The sequence below is a fragment of the Peromyscus leucopus genome, chromosome 2, assembly GCF_004664715.2.
Source record: "Peromyscus leucopus breed LL Stock chromosome 2, UCI_PerLeu_2.1, whole genome shotgun sequence".
Classification (NCBI taxonomy): Eukaryota; Metazoa; Chordata; class Mammalia; order Rodentia; family Cricetidae; genus Peromyscus; species Peromyscus leucopus.
The window spans coordinates 130630708-130650593 of record NC_051064.1 but is presented as its reverse complement, the minus strand read 5'-3'; the positions used below and the strand labels follow the sequence as shown (position 1 = coordinate 130650593).

At 42.0% G+C, this 19886-nt stretch overlaps 2 protein-coding genes across 3 annotated transcripts in view; one reads left to right on the top strand and one right to left on the bottom strand.

Moving 5' to 3' along the window:
- The window catches only part of Ptp4a2 (protein tyrosine phosphatase 4A2), a 29254-nt gene extending 10720 nt beyond the window's left edge, over nucleotides 1-18534 (bottom strand). The window contains exons 1-2 of one of the 2 annotated variants that reach the window (XM_028887675.2): nucleotides 18148-18534; nucleotides 1152-1851 (exon numbers count right to left, since the gene is read on the bottom strand). In XM_028887675.2, coding sequence (XP_028743508.1) covers nucleotides 1152-1247 — 96 coding nt within the window. In that variant the 5' untranslated portion in view covers nucleotides 1248-1851; nucleotides 18148-18534. Of the gene's footprint in view, nucleotides 1-1151; nucleotides 1852-18147 lie in introns of those variants that run through there. The other variant, XM_037202972.1, reaches the window with a different exon arrangement.
- LOC119087502 (homeobox protein Hox-A13-like) lies at nucleotides 1768-18764 on the top strand. Its single transcript, XM_037203346.1, has 2 exons — nucleotides 1768-1849; nucleotides 18146-18764. Exons 1-2 carry the CDS (start codon nucleotides 1824-1826, stop codon nucleotides 18762-18764), a joined length of 645 nt encoding a protein of 214 aa, XP_037059241.1. The 5' UTR covers nucleotides 1768-1823.
- Nucleotides 18765-19886: the final 1122 nt, after the last annotated feature.

Here is a 19886-nt window from a genome sequence, read left to right as displayed (position 1 = left end):
TTTTTGTGTAGTAAGCATTTATTGCCTTTCTAAAGAGTAAGCTTAATTTTGAAATTAGGAATAAAAAGTGATTTAAAAAGAGCTAGTAAACAATTATAGCCAAATGCCTTGCTCCTTTAAACAGAAAATACAGGTCAGGAATGGCTCTCCAGAGGCAAAGGCAGGCAGAACGCTAGAGGTTCAAGGCCAGACAGGGTCATATAGTGAGACCTTGTCTAAAAAATTTATTCACGCTGGGCAGTGGTGGCGCACGCCTTTAATCCCAGCACTCGGGAGGCAGAGCCAGGCGGATCTCTGTGAGTTCGAGGCCAGCCTGGGCTACCAAGTGAGTCCCAGGAAAGGTGCAAAGCTACACAGAGAAACCCTGTCTCGAAAAACCAAAAAAAAAAAAAAAGACTAAAAACTGTATTTAAATATTTGCTAAAAGAGTCAAGAGTTTTTTAATTACCAAAAGGGGGGGGGAACAAATGAGACTCTGTTCTACTACCCATGACCATTTCCTTCCCAAGTTTCTGGGTTCCTGTATTATGATAAGTACTGTTACACATGTTTGTTAGAGCATGTGTGTGGAGATCAGAGAATACCTTGGGGGAATCAGTTGTCATAGCCTCAAGGATTAAACTGAGGCTGTCACACCTGAGAGTTCTCCTTTCCCCATCTCATCCACCCCTTAACCTGAGTTTCAGTATGACAGGCTTAAGTGTCAGTTCTACCAAATACAATGAGCCACTGGGCAAATTACATGATTGACTTGGAAGCTGAGTGGTATTATCTGTAAGAGGGAGGAGGGAACAAGAGTGCCTGTGTCAGATAGAATTTTTGTACCTTGACCTTCAAAACAAACAGTGTTCAGTGCCTACTGCAATGCTGAGTACATACTAAGCTCAACAAATGTGTTTTATTACTAAAAATGACAAAAAATACTGCTAATGAACATAGAAAGAACACAAGATTTAAAGTACTAGATAATCTAGAATAGCCCCAAAGTTTCTTAAATAGTCTTTCAAAAATTCTATAGTAACAATTCAACCCAATGTAAACTATTAAAAGATAAACATTCATAGTTAAATCACACAATTTTATTCTAATTTTAATAAGACTTATTAATAGCTATAAGTCAATCCCAAAAGTAGACTATCCTACAATCTTACCTCTGTGAACTTGTTGAGAGTAGCATTGGTGGGGTTGTGAGTTATCAGAAAACGCATGTTCTCATAAGAGATCTCCACAGGGGCTGGACGGTTCATTATGGCAAATAAAAAGTGTGAGCGTGCGTGTGTGAATGTGGTAGGGAAAACAGGGGGGAAAGGGGATCAATAAATCTTGAAATGTTTCTCAGCAGAAAACATTAAAAAGACCACTAAAATGCCTATTATTGATCACTATTTTCTCTATTCAACTTGTTTATTCCTTATGAAGCTTCTCTCTTCAACACAGGCAGAAGTATTCAGAATCCACTTCAATCCAAATTCAACTTGGGCCTCAATGTCTGCAGATGGATACCTTCAGCCTCCAAAAAATCCAACTACATACAAAATGTAAGCAGCCTTTAAACTACATTTAGGCACTAGTGAGACAAGTTAAAAGTGTAGGTTCTTTTCCACTTTTGTTTACTTGATGCTTAATTTTACTGGAGTCATTAAAAGAAATATGCTTGCAATTAAAAAAAAAAAAAAAGCCTACTACTTCTGAGGCCAGTCTCGGTGTCCAGAGTCTTCAAGGCAATGTTAATTATGGCACATATATCCCCCAAGCTCACTTGTCAGCGAAAACGCTGTGCTGAGCCTGGCAGAAGTCTGCCCTCACACTCAGAATCGCCATAAATGTGCAACGTATATTCCAACGAAAAACCTGGGAGAAAAAGCATACGTAACAGGAAGTGAGATTAAGAACCACGTAAAAATGAAGTCTAAAGTAAAAATACATTCCCTAAGAGCCCAAGACAGGTCAAATGTCACCAATGATAAATGACTGCCACCCATAAAGACTACAAGGGTGCAAACACAACAAGAGTCTTAAACACCAGCCTTATCTTTTTTCAAAACTGCTTCAATACAGTTTGTAGGGGAACAAATTATTTCTAACTCATTTTTCAATGCCTAGATCTTAAAAATTCATTCAAATCATTATTACTTGTAGAAAAAGTTCCATCGACTCTTTTTTTAACTGTTCAACTCACAAAAATACTGTATTTTTCTGCTTTTGATAGATCTTTCACATATATTCTTTGTTTAAAATAAGGTATCTATCTGTAATAGGCTGAAGATATTTAACAAAATTCTACTTCAAAGTCATTTTATTAAAATTCTATGCATTGCCCCCATTAATGATATTAATCCATTAAGCATGGTCAAATTTTTATTTTAGGGTAGGAGCTGGCAGACTGCTTTCCTAGCATCCACAAGCCTAGTTTGATCACCAACACCTCATAAACTGGATGTGGTGGCACATGTCCAATAATCCTAGTACCTGAAAGGTACAAACAGGAAACTCAGAAATTCCAGGTCATTCTTGGCTATATAGCAAGTTCAAGGCAAGCCTAGACAGACAGACAGACACAGACACACAGACACACACACACACACACACACACACACACACAAACTCTCCCCCTCTCTCTCTCCCCATATAGCTGTTATTTATGTGAAAAGAAAGAGAGAAGTGAAAGGATTTGCCTCAAGTTGCCTCAAGTCACATGAATTAACTGGGCCTCAATCTAGTCTTCTACTGGCCATGTGGTTTTCGTGTTTTATTTATCACCATTGTCTGCTGACTCCACTCATGTACAAACCCATCTTATTTCTGGTCCAGTTTACCCTTTTTTACTATTTTTCACATCACTGCCTCAAGACTACAAAAATCAGCCAGGCATGGTACAGTACACCTATAATCTTAGCTCTCAGGATGCTGAGACAGGGGAATGTCAAATTTTAGGCCAACCTTGATTACATAGCTACATAGTAAGATCCTGTATCAAAAATAATGTAGGGGGATTTCCCCCCCCAAAAGTTTGTAGTTGGTGACATTTGCCTTTAATCTCAGCACTTAGGAAGCAGAGGCAGGTGGATTTCTGTGCGTTTGAGGCAAGTCTGGCCTACAAATTGAGTTCCAGGCCAGCCAAGGCTACATTACATAGTAAGACCTGTCTAAGAAAAATAAACAATAATTTTAGGGCCAGAGAGATGGCTCAGTGGTTGAGAGAGTATACTACTTTTGAAAAGAACCCAACTTCAAATTTCAACACCTACACTGGGTGGCTCACAACTCCCTGTGGCTCCAGCTCCAGAGAGATTCGAAACCTCTAGCCTCCAAGGGCATCTGCACTCATGTGTGCATAGTCAGCAATCACGTAAACAAGTAGGACTAAAAGTAATAATAAAAGTAAATCTTTCAAAAAATAATTTTGCGGCGGGGCGGTGGTGGCGCACGCCTTTAATCCCAGCACTCAGGAGGCAGAGGCAGGCGGATCTTTGTGAGTTCGAGGCCAGCCTGGTCTACAGAGCGAGATCCAGGAAAGGAGCAAAGCAAAACTACACAGAGAAACCCTGTCTCAAAAAACCAAAAGAATTTGTAGCCAGGTGTGGTGGTGCACACCTTTAATCTCAGCACTCAGGAGGCAGAGGCAGACCAATCTCTGTGAGTTTTGAGGCTAACTTGGTCTACAGAGCTAATTCCAGGACAATCAAGGCTCCACAGGGAAACCCTGTCTAAAAAAAAAAAGTTTAAAAATTTTTCAGAAGATTTATTAATTTTTATGTATATGAGTGTTCTGCCTGCATGTCTTTACATCATATACATATACTGCCTATGAAGGCCAGAAGAGAGCCTAGAACTGGAGTTATACAGTTGTGAGCCACCTCGTGGGTGCTGGGGATCTGGGCTCTCTGGAAGAGCAGCCAGTGCTCTTAACAAGCACTGTGCCATCATTTCTCTAGACCTTAAAAAAAATAATTTAAAAAGGGAAATATGAACTCTGAGGCTGGATAAATGTCTCAGTGGTTAAGAGCACTTGTTGGTTTTCCAGAGGACCTGGGTTTGGTTTCCAGCACCACATGGCAGCTCACAACTGCCTGTGGCTCTGGTTCCAGAAGATCAGACCACCCTCTTCTGGTCTCTGAAGGCTCTTGCATGTATGTCAGGCACAGCTACACATGCAAGCAAAACACCCACACAGCTTTAAAGAACAACAACAACAAAGTATAAGCTATCTGGAGGTCAGTGTTTCCCACAGCACTCTTCTCTCCAAATATCATTAAAACACAAGTTAAGTCAGAGAAGTAGCAGAATCCATAATTTTATTTTAGGATTTGCTGCTTTGAAACAGTTTAAGATGTTTCATTACGTACAGGCTCAGTCAGATGGCAACTTCCTCTGGAAACAGGGACATGGTCTAAGAAGTACTTTTTCTTGCCTCTTCTGTAAGTCACCAATAACTAAATGCTTATTTGATGTTTCAGGGCTGAAAATATAACCCAGAGGTAGCATGGTTGCCCAAAAGGCATAAAACCCTGAGTTTGATATCCCAGCACTGCAAAAATTAAAGTAGTAATAATTTTAAAAGCGGGGTACAGCAGCACAGGTCTGTAAATCCCAGGACTTGGGAAGCAGAATGGTCACCAAGTTCCAGGCCAGCCAGGGCTATATTTTTAGACTTTGTCTCAAAAAATATTAAATTTGTAGCAATAAATATATTTGTGCTAAGTGCATTTTGGTGATGAAGGGCATGTCCAGCATGTACAAGACCTCAGGTTCTATCCCCAATACAGAAAAACTCTGTCTCAGGTTAGGAATGGGGGTACCCCCCATAAGTTCAAAGCCACCCTTGTTACACAGAAATTTTAAACCAGCCTAGACTGCAGATCTCTGTAAGACCAGCCAGGTCTACATATCTACATAGCAAGTTTCAGGACAACCAGGGCTACATAGAGAGACCATGTCTCAAAAAAAAGGGGAGGAGGCATCAGAAACAAAACTGTCTGACTACTATAACTCTTCATTCTAATTCTAACCTCAGACACAGGCACCTGAAGTTGCACAGGACACTTTACAGAACACACCTTGTGTAGCCAAGGAGCTTTAGAGTAATGTTAGGAGAAATGCAGATAAACTATTCTGACCTTTTAAAAACTCAAAGATCTTGTTCAAATAGGTTAAATGTTCTGAGACCAACACTATTAAATTAGGAGCAATTCAAGACAAGAGCCTAGATCTCCTGACTCCTCAGTTATTTTTTTCCCTTCCACTTTGGATGCACCCACATATTCAAGTCCCATTCTCTCTGCATGCAAGTCTAGGTTTTCTTCAAGCATCTGCAACTGCTGACTTCTGTGAGGAAAAGATTACAAGAAACTACAAAAAAAACAATGGTTTGCATACAGTGCACAGCAAAACACAAGGAAATTCTAACCTGCGTTGAATCTTTTGGTTCAATGTTATCACAGTTAATGTGTATCAGCTGAGCAGAGGCACTAACAGGCTTGTATTGTAGTGGCAGCCAGACTTAAAAGCTTACAGTCCTGGCATTAAATTTTCTACCTAGTCTCCGGTGTTTGTCTGCTAAGCAAACAAAACAAGCTTTATCCTATCTTATTCCTCCCACTTCATTTTGGAAAGAACCATTTCCAGGGATAATGATAACTTATTATTAGATTTTCAATTCTTAATACTGAAGAGCTCCAACAACAGAATTTCCGCCAAAAGAAACAGTAGGTTCTATCAAAATTAACAGACACATGATAAAACCAAGTTTCTGTCCCACCCCTTCTCCCAAGAGTCCAACTACACATAACAGTACGAGTTTTGCACCTATCATTTCAGTTGAACTAATGTTAAGTGTAGTTGACACTCAATGCAAAGCAAGCAACCTGTTTTTCAATCAAAATCTCCACCATAATATACCACAGCTAGAATGCTCAAACGTTGCAGACTCCGTTCCCAGCACCCATGTCAGGCAGCTCACAGCAAAGCTGGCCTCCAAGAACACTCTCACATTGGCATATGTCCACAGACATACACACATGGTTTAAAAATAGTTATTTTGGTACAATTCCATTCTTTATGTAATATTCTAATTTCACTGAAACAATATATTTTCACAGAAGATTGGAAAAGAATGGCTTGCCACAGAAATCCCTTTAATCTAAGTGGAAGGCTAGAAAGAAGGGACAGAGTAGAGGGAAAGGATGTGGGGTTTGGAAGATCAGGCAAGCAAGCAGAGTCCTAACTAGTTGAGCAGTATGGAGACTACTTAAAACTCTGAGGGTATAAAACAGTTTAAATCTTGGTGTCAGTATCCTACTGCTTGTATCCATCTAAAGGCAAATCTATAGCCAACATGTATGAAATAATCCAGTACTCATCCTTTAATCAGACTGTATGTATGTTTGTTTGTTTGTTTGTTTGTTTGTTTTTTGGAACAAAGTTTCTCTGTGTAGCCCTGGCTGTCCACAAACGGATCCACTTGCCTCTGCCTCCCAAGTGCTGGGATTAAAGGCATGCACCTCCACTGAACAGCTGCAGGGTATAGTCTTAAAATGGAGAACTAGGCAAAGGTTAAAGAGAAAATAAATCTACATAATAAACAAATAGGTAAAGATAGATGAAAGACACTAGTTAGCAAACTAAATTTAAAGATGTATGGCAGAGTACATGGTCTGCTTTTAGAAATGCATGTGTGCACTTTCATACCCATGGACTATCTGAAAGGTTACAAAGATAAGGGGGGTAAGGTTTCCTGAAGGCAGAGAAAGGGTGGGGAGGGGCTAAAGGACAGAAGCATAATTTGCTTATCTTAACACACACCTTTTGAATGGTTTTAGCTTTTCCATGTAATACTACATATCTTTTTTTAAAAATTCTAGGGTGATAAAGAACCTCTAATGACTTAAATTTATGTTCCAAACAATGCTATAATAATCACATGGTTAGAAAAGGCCTCCAGAGGGCTAGTCCCTCTGTCCCAGGCAAGCCTGTAACTACTACAGTTCTAGGAAGAAAGTTTTCATATTTTTTAAAGACTCAGCAAACTTCATGTCATGCCTCAGCAACTACAGTCCTGTTCAAATGTGTATACAGCAATTCAAAAGCATGAGATCAGCCCTATTTAATTTGATCCAATCTTACTAACATCAACCCACTCCCAGCTTTCCACCTCTTTCAGCTCCAAATTAAGTCATATAAGCCTCTAATATGATGACCTATGCCAGTATCACAAAATTAAAACAACACATTATAATATAAATGCACACTAAAAGAATTCTAGACAGAAGCAAATAGAAGCTACATCCCAAAGTTAAAAAACAAGTAAGTTTATGTACTGTTATTTTTCTTAACATAAATTCTACAGGAAACCATGCAAATGAGTCTGATTATTCTCTATGATCTGGATACTTAAAGCCAAATGTACATTGTATACAGAGCCAAAACCTTACAACACTTTCACTAAAACAAATCCATCTTCCGTAAACAAAAACATCTGTATTTCCCACTAAAATAAATACAACTGACCTAATCTGAATTTATCCAGATGAGCTAAAATATATTTATGACTGTCTACATAATAATATATTAATTTAAACATCTACTGGATATATACTATGTCACATATTCTTAAGGCAAAAAGCAATTAACAAAAAATTCCTATTGGGATGAATTGTATATTTTAGTGGGCAAGAAAAGAAAAGAAATACAATGCCACTCCTTGAAGAAAAATGCAAAGTAAAACAATCTGTAGTTCCAGAAGAGATTGGGATTCCAATTTTTTAAGAATTTGCTAGAAAAGTGACATTTTAATCAAGCCTAGAGGGTGTGAGCCAAATAGATACTCAGAGCATTAGACAGGCAGATAAGCTAAGCTGTAGTTACAATTATAAAAGACATGCTTTGAGTGTTCCAGGAAAAACAGGAGGGCCAGTGCTACTGGAAAAGAGGACAAAGAATGCAGAGTCAGAAGTGAGAACATTACAGGCTCCATAAGTTTTGGCTTTCATTCAGAGAACAGTGACCCTCAAATGAAGCAAATTAACGGTTACATTAAAAAATGACCATTTGTTTTAAATAAGAGATCACTCCAGCTGCTTTATAAAAACAGACTGAAAAAAATGATATGGGTGGAAGCAAAAAGATGGGCAAAGGGGCCTGTTTCAACTATCTAGGAGATAAGGTGGCTTAGAGCAAGACAGTAACAATCCAGAGGATAAGTCAGTTTTCAGAACACTCTGAAGTAGAACCCAGAAGGCTGTGTCCACAAACTGGATATTGAAGGTGAAAGTCAAGGCCCTGTGAGTACTGTCAAACTCATAGACACCTACTCAGACTACAGACAAAAATCATCTTGACCATCAAAAATAGGGAGACTACTGGGGAAATATCTGTACTGCTTTTTGATTATTTGAGAAAGCTTCTGAAGGCACACAATCTGAAGATAAATCATCTTTACCAATTAAACACTTCTCATTTAGTTAACTGTCTCAAACTGAAATTGCTCATTTTCCTGACTTACTCTAACCCATCTGAAGACTGCTGAGACAACCAACTATGCTCTCCAGCCTGGATCACCTACCTTGCTTTATCCTCTAATGCTACATTTACCAAACAAAAACTGGAGACACAGCTTCTTGAAACTTAGAAGATTCATATAATTTCTCCCTCCTTCCACTGACTCTGATCCTAGACAGTAAATAAAGCATCCACTGTGTTTCTATAAAGCAGGAGCCAAAATATCTGCCATAGGACAAAACTAGCAGGACAGCTCCGGTGGGCAGTTAAAGAAAACAACTCTCAGAGTTACTCCGCGCTTGTCCGCACTCCTGTACTTCCTCCTTTTTTAAGAAGGGAACTTGAGAATGAAGTTCCAGTACAGAAATCAATAATCCAGTCTATAAAAAGAAGCTATGACCTTGATGGCAGGAAATGTCTTAACATTTCGGAATCAGCAAAGACACATGGCCTGCCACTCAAAATGGAAAGGAAAGCAATTAACCAACAACCACACCTGCTTCCGAGAACACTGACAGCTGTTCACTCACATCCAGTGGGCTGTTTCCACCCAAATGAAAGGGAATGGTTTTCAAATTTGTATCCTGGTGATTAGAAAATTCCCTTTTTTAGTAATATATTCCTCTACAAATAGCTTTAAGACAAGTGCTGCAATATTTTCAAGCCATATTTGAAAATGTACTTTTCAATTGCATAATATATTTTTCCTCTAAAGATTAGCATTTCTCCAGATGAATCTCTTGTCCTAAAATGTCATTTTTCCTTTTATAAGTAAAATTTGCCTGGGCCTGGTGGCACAGGCCTGTAACCCCAGCCCTCAGGAGGCAAAGACAGTAGGGCTACCATAAACTGGAAAACCAAGCTGGGTTACAGTCAGTTCCAGGCCAACCTGGACTTCAGAATGAAACTTTCAAAACACAAAACAGAGGCTGGAGAGGTGGCTCATCAGTTTAGAGCCCTCCTGCTCTTGCAGAGGACCCAACCTCAGTTCCCAGTATCCACACCTGGTAGTTCACAACCACCTGTGACTCCAGCCTCAGGGAAACTAACACCTGTGGCCTCTCCAGCCACCTGCACTCATGCACGTGTGCACACACAATTTAAAATAATAGTCAGCATCTTTTTTAAAAAAAGACACAAAACAAAAAAATAAAGCAATACAATTCACAGTATTGTGGTCAATACTCACTTTTTCTTAAAAATTATACTAGTTAATAACATGAAACGACCTAATGATATTATCCTAACAACAGGTGCTGATCCAACTGTTTTCAGTTAATCTTTTAAAAATTAAACAGCTGAGCCAGATGATGGTGGTGTACTCAGGAGGAAGAGGCAGGTGGATCTCTGAGTTTGAGGCCAGCCTGGTCTACAGAGTGAGATCCAACACAGCCAGGGGTACACAGAGAAACCCTGTCTCAAAAAACAAAACAAGCCGGGCGGTGGTGGCGCACGCCTTTAATCCCAGCACTCGGGAGGCAGAGGCAGGCGGATCTCTGTGAGTTCGAGGCCAGCCTGGGCTACCAAGTGAGTTTCAGGAAAAGGCGCAAAGCTACACAGAGAAACCCTGTCTCGAAAAAACCAAAAATAAAAATAAAAAAAATAAATAAATCAACTGCTGCTAAATTAATTCTACTCATATACACTTTTATTTGTAAACGAAAGTATCAAGGCCATCCTTTTTATGAGTTTTATGCTTAAAGACTAGTTATTAGCATTTCAAGAAACCCAAGTCTTTTATTATAGAGTTGTGCTCACTCTTTTTCTAAACAACTGTGGGGTAACCTTCTCATGCAGTAAGAACTAACTCCCATTAGTTGCTCTGCCACAAAATTGACATATTTGTTTTTCTTGTTCTTTCTATCTCTATTTCTTTAATCTCACCAGACTAAAGAGTTTTCCTGGAAAACAACTTAAATCTTAATAATTTTAATTCAGCTTTCAGCTTCACCATATACATACTAATCTAAAATCTGCTTACTGAATTATTTCATTATCAGATACACTTGAGAGCTTAGGGTATTATTCTGTAGTAGAAGCTCTTGACTAGTATGCTCAAGGCCTTAGGTTCAATCCTCAGAACCAAAAAATCTAAACCAAACCAATCAACCCACCCGAATCCTGACTTTCAACTGTTAATAGTTTTAATAAAGCAAATTCAGAAGCAAACTACCAAAAGACACCTGGCTTCTGCCTGTCAACACCACTTTGAAATGTTTCCTAGGCTTTCAGGACAGTTGAAATGGCTGAGCAGCTGCAAGTTCCTTGATGTTGCAAAACAGACATTTGGAAAGGTTATTTGAATCACCTTTCAAAATAACCCACTGCACAGGAGCAGCATGCAAAGCAAAAACCCCAAGGCCCTGTTTAAGCATCTATAATACAATGTTTCAGAACTTGCCAGCTATGCATAGGTCAACATAACACTTTCCTTTCTCAGTTTGTAAAACACACTGACAACCACCACACTGTGTCCAGTATCCGCCCCTGAAAGAGAGAGAGACATTCTCTATGTTCAGGATACCAAATAAGACATTCCAAAACCTATCTTGTCAGCATGAAGTCCTGTTTGAGCCCCAGAAAACATTCTGCTGTTAGGGCATTTTGTCTACTTTTCAACGAAAACTTGTTAAGTTACGCTTCACTTCCTCTATGCTTGTTTTTATGAATCATATTTCAATCATCTATGTCTGTAGGTCTCTTAAGTATGTTATCTAACCACTAACTGTCCAATAATGGCATGTTTATTTTCATTAAACACAGATATATTCCCAATTTAAAAAAACTCACAATGAAAATAAATGGTGTAGATTATGTATGAATGTGAAGTTTACTGGTGAAATCACTGATGTCTTGCCAAGAATCTTTTGTTGCCACTAATTTAGTTTAACACCGGCTCTAGTTTAACATAAAATCAAATCTTTCTTGTCCTCTTCTTCCAAATGCTTCCTCCATTTTTAAGACCTCACCACTCCTGAATAACACCAAAATGCGGCACACCAATCTATGACAAGGCATCTGTGTGGCTATGCACACAATCACACACACTCTACTGAGGATCAAGCTCCTAAAAGATTAAGATAAGCAAAAAATACTTGATGGGAAATAAATTTTCATATGAACACTACATAGGTTAAAAAAAAAGCATGAAAAGAGAAGAGGATCAAGACTTTGAGAGCCAGCAAAATGGCTCAGCTTGTAAAGGTACCTACTGCCAAGAAGAAAAACGGGAATCCACAGGGTCTAAGGAGAGAAACAACCCCCACTAAATTGTCCTGTCACACACAAGTGTCACACACATTTACACAGGGACAGAAACACACACGTGATAAAAAACGAAGCCTAAGTAAAAGTATGAAACTGCAGCAACTAGAAGAAATTAGTAGCAACAATGAAAGATATGATGTGACTTGAGAAAGATTAGCCTTTCGTTAAGAAGATTAACACTGGAGACAACCTTGAACATATGGAGAATTTCAGACCAGTTCAAATCACACTGAAGAGTTTCAGAAATTCCAAAGTGGAATAGTGGTCATAAGAGTGGAGCAAATGCTGTCAGAGGGGGGTTGCCTCTTCTGATAGACACACAGGTACAGACAGACAGACAGACAGACACACACACACACATACACAAACTCCACAATAAAAATACATATTCTTTATACTCATTAACTCTGCTTGATCATTGAATTGTTTTCTTTCCTCAGAAACAGAAATGAATTTAACTAAAGATCTCATGTGACTAGAAATGCAAAACAAAATATAGCCTGGCTGGGTATGGTGGCACATGATGAATTCCAGGTCTCAGAAACTGTCACAGAAGCACTGACAGTTTGGGTCCTGGGTCCTGTCAAAACAGTCAGGGTTGAGGATACAGCTTAACTAGCATACCCGCAGAACACACACCACATGTGTATGCACATATGTGACTCATGTTTGAAGTATTTATCATATTTACATAATTTAAACTAAAAACCAAATGAAAACTTGTTTGTAACCACACATGTGAAGTAGAGAATCATGTCCCTAGAATCTATTGTCCCTCTATCACATCCTTCTCAATTTGCTGACAAACCCTGGTGACTCATATCCTTCTGTACTAACCAGCCACTCTGTTCCCTTACGATAGGCTTTTCACCGTAATGCAAAGTAGAAAACATATCAACTCATCCGGGTACTAACAACAAAAAGTACCAAACATGCATATAGATTAAACATTCAAATATAATGACACAACCTAGTACTTCCTGTAAAACAATGAGGGGGGAAAGATGGTCAAACTTTACCTAAAGGTGTAAGACAACTAGAAGAAAGCAGAGCTGATTTTGAACTGGCAAATGATACATTACTTAGAGCCAACATTTTTACCACTGCAGAAATAAAAATATAATTTACCAGAACTGCTAGAACAAATATATCAAGGGTGCATTTTATGCCAAAAAAATATTCTCTGAGAGGAATCAAATTTCAATCCAAGAGTGCAACGAAGGAATTAAACACCATTTCTCTATAGGAGACAGCTCTAATGTTCAAAGTGTGTTTTTTCAGACCAGGTTCAACTAGTAAAGAAAGCACAGTAAAGCCTCTTTTTTTGGGGGGGGGGCGGGGGGTTCAAGACAAGGGTTCTCTGTGTAGTTTTGGTGCCTGTCATGGATCTGGCTCTGTAGACCAGGCTGGCCTCGAACTCAGATCCTCCTGGCTCTGCCTCCCAAGTGCTCGGATTAAAGGCGCGCACCACCATTGCCCAGCCCTCATCTTTAAATACCTGATAGATTTAGAGTTAGAAAAAGTTATTTTGAGACATAGTCTCATTATAGCCCAGGGTGACCTCAAAGCTCAAGGTAAACCTCTGACCTTACATCCTCAGCCTTCTGTATTAAAAATTAAATTTCTGTGACTATTTTAACAATGGCCCAGACCTCTACAACTCCAAGGAGCAGATTTATGTACATCAACCACTTCAACTCTACACCAGACATTCCTTCATATAAGGCATCAAGGCCCAAAAGACAGCACAGGAAGTCAACTGAATTAGAGAATGTAGTTCATAGATAACCATGTAGCTCATGAAGATACCAGACACAGCTGTGTATAGTTTTAAAGTTGAAAACGGGGAAGAATTCTTCCTGTATCCAACAGATTAAACTCAAATGGCCACTTCCCAAAGTAATTATAATTAGTAGCATCCACTGCTTCATCAGGGATGTAAGTGCTTTAATTCCAAAAGGAAAATAATTTTTCACTCACCACCTTGTACTTACGTCTTAGGTTAGATCCCAAAACTTGGAATTCAACATTAACTCTATAAACCAATTTTCTTACTTGTAAAAATGAAAGAATATCACAATAAGGATCAATAAATTTAGAATGTGATGACTTAGTGGGTTTTTTTTTTTGTTTGTTTTTTTTTTGTTTTTCGAGACAGGGTTTCTCTGTGTAGTTTTGCGCCTTTCCTGGGACTCACTTGGTAGCCCAGGCTGGCCTCGAACTCACAGAGATCCGCCTGGCTCTGCCTCCCAAGTGCTGGGATTAAAGGCGTGCGCCACCACGGCCCGGCGGTTTTTTTTTTTTAACACTTGTTTTGCCCATGTGTGTATATGTGCATTTGTGTGGGCCACAGCACATATGTGAACAACTTGCATAGAAGAGAACAATTTGCAGTTCATCTCTCCTTCTATCATGTGAGCGCCAAGGATGAAACTCAGGCTGTCAATTGGCAACAAGCACCTTTATCTGATGAACCATCACCTCGATGGACATAAAGGCAACAGTTTGTGATCAGACACAAAAAAGCCTCTAAATGCTAGAACCAAGAGCACTTAGGTTTAACGCTGTACTTTACACGCACCCAAAGTATATTCTACCACTATCCTCCTTACTAAAGTAACTCACCCTACCATATTAAACTGTGTCCTGACTTCTACTCAAAATCTTACTTAATGATCCTCAACTTCTACCTATGGATAACTTAGGTTTTGCTCTAACTGAAGTTTCCATCTCCAAAGTGAATGTCTAAAAGCTATGTGTTGCTCTCTTGAAGCTTTCTTCATCAATGATTTCTCCAGACGCTTTACTGATCTCCAACCATAAATTCCAATAAAATGTTGAACTGTAATGTAAATCCCTACTGAATTTCAACTTTGTGTCCAAACTGTAGTCTGCAATTATTACATTTAAAAAAAAAAAAAAAAAAGCCGGGCGGTGGTGGCACACACCTTTAATCCCAGCACTTGGGAGGCAGAGGCAGGCGAATCTCTGTGAGTTCGAGGCCAGCTTGGGCTACAGAGTAAGTGTCAGGAAAGGTGCAAAGCTACACAGAGAAACCCTGTCTCAACTATCTTTGAAGGACAGACAAAGTTCACTCAGAGGGTGGAGGGTGCAGCTGTGTAGTAGATTGACAGGAAGCCCTAGATTCAAAGGGGGCAGGGGTGCTAGCTCAAGAAAAAGAAATACAATTTCCTCTGCTCACAATTTTCAGCAAGTATATAAATAACACATATGAAACTTTGACTTTAAAAACATGCAGGCTGGGCAATGATGGCACACCCCTTTAATCCCAGCAGAAGCAGATGGATCTCTGAGTTCAAGGCCAGCCTGGTCTACGAAGGAGTTCGAGGACAGCCAGAGCTGTTACACAGAAAAACCCTGTCTTGAAAAAAACAACCCCCCCCCAAAAAAAAAGCAACACAAAGCCAAAAAAAAATGCAGAAGCATTCATTTATGCTTCCTTACCTAATGCCACCAAAGTTCAGTGGTGTTGTAAATGGTGTAAATGGTTTCTGTCTATAAACTTGGTTCAATCAAATTAAATATTACTTGACTGACTCATGGAGGGAGTGGTCTGACTTCTGTTCTGAGTCAGAAAATACCCAGTTCAGCAGTTCTGAACTATTTTTCATCAATAAAGGTGTTCTGAAATGCCAGCCTTTGTAGATACTAAATGTAACAAGCTGTTGTCTTAGTAATACTTTGCATCTGGAGTTCAACTTATAATTAACAGAGTACTTTCAAGAGTATTCTCTTACATGTGATTTGCAATCTCTTGACTTAATTATCTGCACATCCCAAGAGAAAAACTTTCAAAGTGGCAACTTCAGTTGACTCCTCAGCTCCAATAAATGCCCCCACAACACACACAAAACCACCAAACATAAAGTCTGCTACATTTCTTTAATCAGACTTTCCTCCCAGACATATCCCAGGTGCCTCATAAAAACTGTCTCAAAGCACACACCCTGGGGCCCATGATAGTTTCAAGGCAGAATCTCCTCCCACATAAAAGCCAGCTTAGGCCCCCTGAAGTCCCAAGTCAGCATCTCCTACACCCAGCCTCCTGCCTCAAACACACTCAGCCCTCTCCATTAGCTTCCACAGCTCTCAGTGTGCGCAAGCTGTTAGACCACTGTAAGAAGGAGAAATTTCCAAGTCAGACTCACTACTAAGAGAATGGTTTGGTGTCCTTGAAAAATCAGGGGCTTTAGATGACCTTAATTTTTAATCCAGTTCTTATTATTTGTGTGACCTGGGACAAGTTACTGAACAAAGTAACTGCTCCTCATATATCTCTTCATCTCATCACTGTGAAGTTTAGAGGCACATCACCAAATCCCTAGTGCCTGACAAATAGAAGCATCTCAAAAATAGGCAAAACAAATGCCAATGAAGATATCCTCCACCTTATTGTGGCTGTGAGAATTAAATGAGTATTAAAAAACACCTGTAGCACAGTGGAGCTTATCACTAATTCCTCCCATCTTCCAGTGAATGACAATACTACTCTCAAGCATTGTATGAGAAAAGGGACTCTAAGCAAACCTTTAATTGCTATCTAAGCTTGATGTCATGCCTGCCATCCCAGCACTTGAGAAGCTGCACCAAGAGTACTACCACAAATGCCAGGCCAGCTTGAGCTGCCGAGTAAGTGCCAGGTCCAGCTACAAAATCAGACTCTATATTTAAAAAAAAAAAAACCAAACTTTTCACTTTTAACAAATATTTTATCAAATGTTACACCGACGTAAAATTTCTAACTTCAGTAACATACTAATTTTTGTCTGTAATTCTACACCCACTATCAATAAGAACCACTTATTTTTACTTCCCTTATTCCCAACATTTTTTTGGTAGTAGTAACAGGGGATTAAACCTAGGGCTTCTCTATCCCGGCAAGTGCTCTCTCTACCACTGAGCTATTTCCCCAGACTCCCTTTACTATTTTGAGATAAGCTCTCCAAGTTTCACAAGCTGTCCTTGAATCTTCCATCATCTGGCCTCTAACTCCCAAGTAGCGGAGATTACAGAGTTGTGGCACCGGCCTCGGCTTTGCTTACTTATTTCCAATTACCTTCTATGATTACATCATTAAAGTATAAAACCTGTATCAACAATTCATCTCGAATCCCCAATTCAGCCTACTTACACATCTATAATCTTAACACTTGAAAGACCAAGGCAGGAGGATCAGAGTTCTAAGACAACCGTATTACAAAGAGTTTGAGACCATACTGAACTACAAGAAGAACCCTATTTGGAATTTCTAAAAGTAGTAAAATAAAACAAATGGAACAAAATAATTCCTTCTTCAACCCCTGACAGAGAAAAGTCCATTAACGATCATGTCGGATCATTCAATCTGAAACTAAAAATGTCCGGATCAGAAAACAAAGCCCTGATAATGTGTTCCTCCATAGCCTTAGCTTCCTTTTGCACACTAGCAAAGCTTAACTTCTCTCACTTCCTGTCTGAAACTGCTCGGTAACACAGCGCGGAAACAAGTAAATATCATATACTAATCCAGCTACAGCGACGCATTTGCTGAATGCCTACAATGACACTAGATTAGTCACTTTGTATTTCGTGACAAATAGACAGAAATCCAACTACGGCACTTCTTCGTCTACATTTACACTATGACTGTTTCTTAGGCGCTTTCCTGCAGAAGGGTAAGAGAAGTCACAGCCTAAAAGGTACTGCGGTTTACCTCACTCAATATCCTTGACCTGAACACTAAGCATTTACCTACCTAAAAAAGTTTACGTTTCCCAATACACTACCGGCAAAAACTCAGGACCCTGGGCAGGAGAGTCCAGCTTGGTTAGTTAGCTCTGGGAATTGGGGGTTGGGAGGATGGCAAAGACATCTCTGGAAATCCAGAAATTTACATAATTTTTACGAAAGGGGGAAAGAAGCGCCAGAGATCAGCGTCACGGGAGACTCAAACCGCTTCCTCTTACTTGACCGAAACTCACGGATCCCACGCTTCCGAGCGAGTTAGACCCCGGACACGGAGGTTCACTATCAACACAAAGACCAAGGGGCCTCCAGGATGCCTGCGCTCACGCGCCGGACAAATGCGGCGCACCCCTGCACACCTCCTCGCCCGCCACGCTCCTCCTCGCCCCCACTCGCTCTCGCCACACCTTCGCCCCCACAAGGACACATGCTGCCCGCACACGCACCTTCTCCCGCATTCTTTCACGCTCGCTCGCTCGCTCGCTCCCCCACCTCGAGCCGAGCTCCCCGCCCCTGGCCCGGCCCGGCCCTCCTTCCGGGGACGTGTCTCGGGCCTGCTCTAATGGCAGCGGCGCCTCCCGCCCTCCCCTGCCCGAGGCCCGGGCGCCGCGCGGGGCCGCCCGGGAGGGGCGCACTCACGCTGGCGAGCTGGGGACTGGGCATTGAAGGCCGGCGGAGGCGGGAGCGAGGAGGCGCCTCTCTCCTCAGTCACCTCGGCGGCGGCGGCGGCGGCGGGAGCGGCGGCGGCGGCGGCGACGACTCCCCCCAGCCTCGGCGCGCGACACCCGGCCCGGCCCGGCGGCGGCGGCGGCGACGGCGCGTGTCCACGAGTCCGTCTTGCTGCTGCTGCTGCTGCTGCCGCTGCTGCCGCTGCGTCCCCCGCTGCCGCCGCTGCCCCGTTACCGCCGCTGCCTGCTGGCGTCGCCTCGCGCCGTTCCCGGCCGCCGCTGCCGCTCCAGCCGCTCCCGGACGGACGACGGTTACAGCCTGGCCGATCGCGCCGCCGCCACCACCGCTGCGCGCGCAGCCGGACCAGCTCCCGCCGCCGCCCCTCAGGGGGCGCTGCGGGGCGCGGCGCGCGCGGCCGTGGCCCCGCCCTCGACGCCGCCGATTGGTGGCCGGCGGCTCGCGGCGGTTGGCCCCGCCCACCCTGCCTACGGGGCGCTGACCCACTGCCCTGGGCGCCTGCCGCTCTCCGCCTCCTCGTGGTTCGCACTGCTCGGCACTGGGGGGCGACGGAAGGCGCATCCATGTGACCGGCGCGGGGTGGGGGGACCGGGTGACGAACGTGGCCGAGGAAAGCGCCCGCCCACGCTGCGGCCCGCCCATCCGCACCTGGGTCTAAGTTAGAGCCTCTGGCCGCCCAGTGACCCGCAAGGTCGCGGGCGGAATCCCGTTCCCCTGGAGGCGCGGCCTCGGGCCAGATCCCGCTGGGACTGGGACTGGGCGGCGACTGAGGCCTGAGCACGGGGATTTCCTGCTCAGAAGTAGGGAACCGAGTAGCTTAGTGCTTGGCTGCCCTTCCTAGAGGCCTCGAGTGGCGTGTACTTCTCCGCGAAGGGTCTTTCTGCCCTGCTCCCCAGCCCCCTCCCCGGCTAGCAAAACACAGTCCTCTTCCTTGGCAGACGGAAATACAGACTTAAGGAACAAGTTTTTTCCTAAGTATTCTCAACTGTTAAACGAAAATAATCCCATCTTCACAGATGCTCTTCGGTACCAATATAAAGTATGAAGAATGAGCATGATTTAAAAAAACAAAAAAACAAAACTGTGGAACTGAGTCTATAGCTCCTTGTTTGTGAGGGCCTAAATTCAATCTTGGCAACTCAAAAAGGGATTGGATTGGATGTCAACATTGCCGATCTAATCAATGTCCCTTTTAAGGAGTTGAAGATAATCCTAGAGATCCTCCAATGGAAAGATTTTTGCCTTTTGCTTTTGGAACCTGGCCAGAAATTCTTCGCCAGATCATTCGTCCTGAGTTCTGGTTAGGAAAATGTGGTTACCAGTGAGGTGGGAGACTGATTTGGGCTATTGCCAGATGGAGCAGGAAAAGGCCCTGGAGGCTGGTCTGAGAAGTGGGTAGAGTCCCCCAGAAAGATGGGAATGAGGAGAAAAGTCTGCTCACTATCCATCCTGGGAAGTCTCACCTAGCCATTTTCATTTACAAGAAAATGAAAATGCCGCCGTGAGCTGTCTATCCCCAGCACGGTCATCCTGCCCTTGCCGTGGTCAGTGGTCAGTGGCCCTTACCCACAAGGCAGACCTGGAACATTGCTCCTGACCAGAGCCTTCCATTAGAACTTAGTTTTAAAAGGAAAGGAAAGATCTTAATGAGTCAGCCTTATCAAGCCGCAGCACAGAACTCAGGTTGTTTA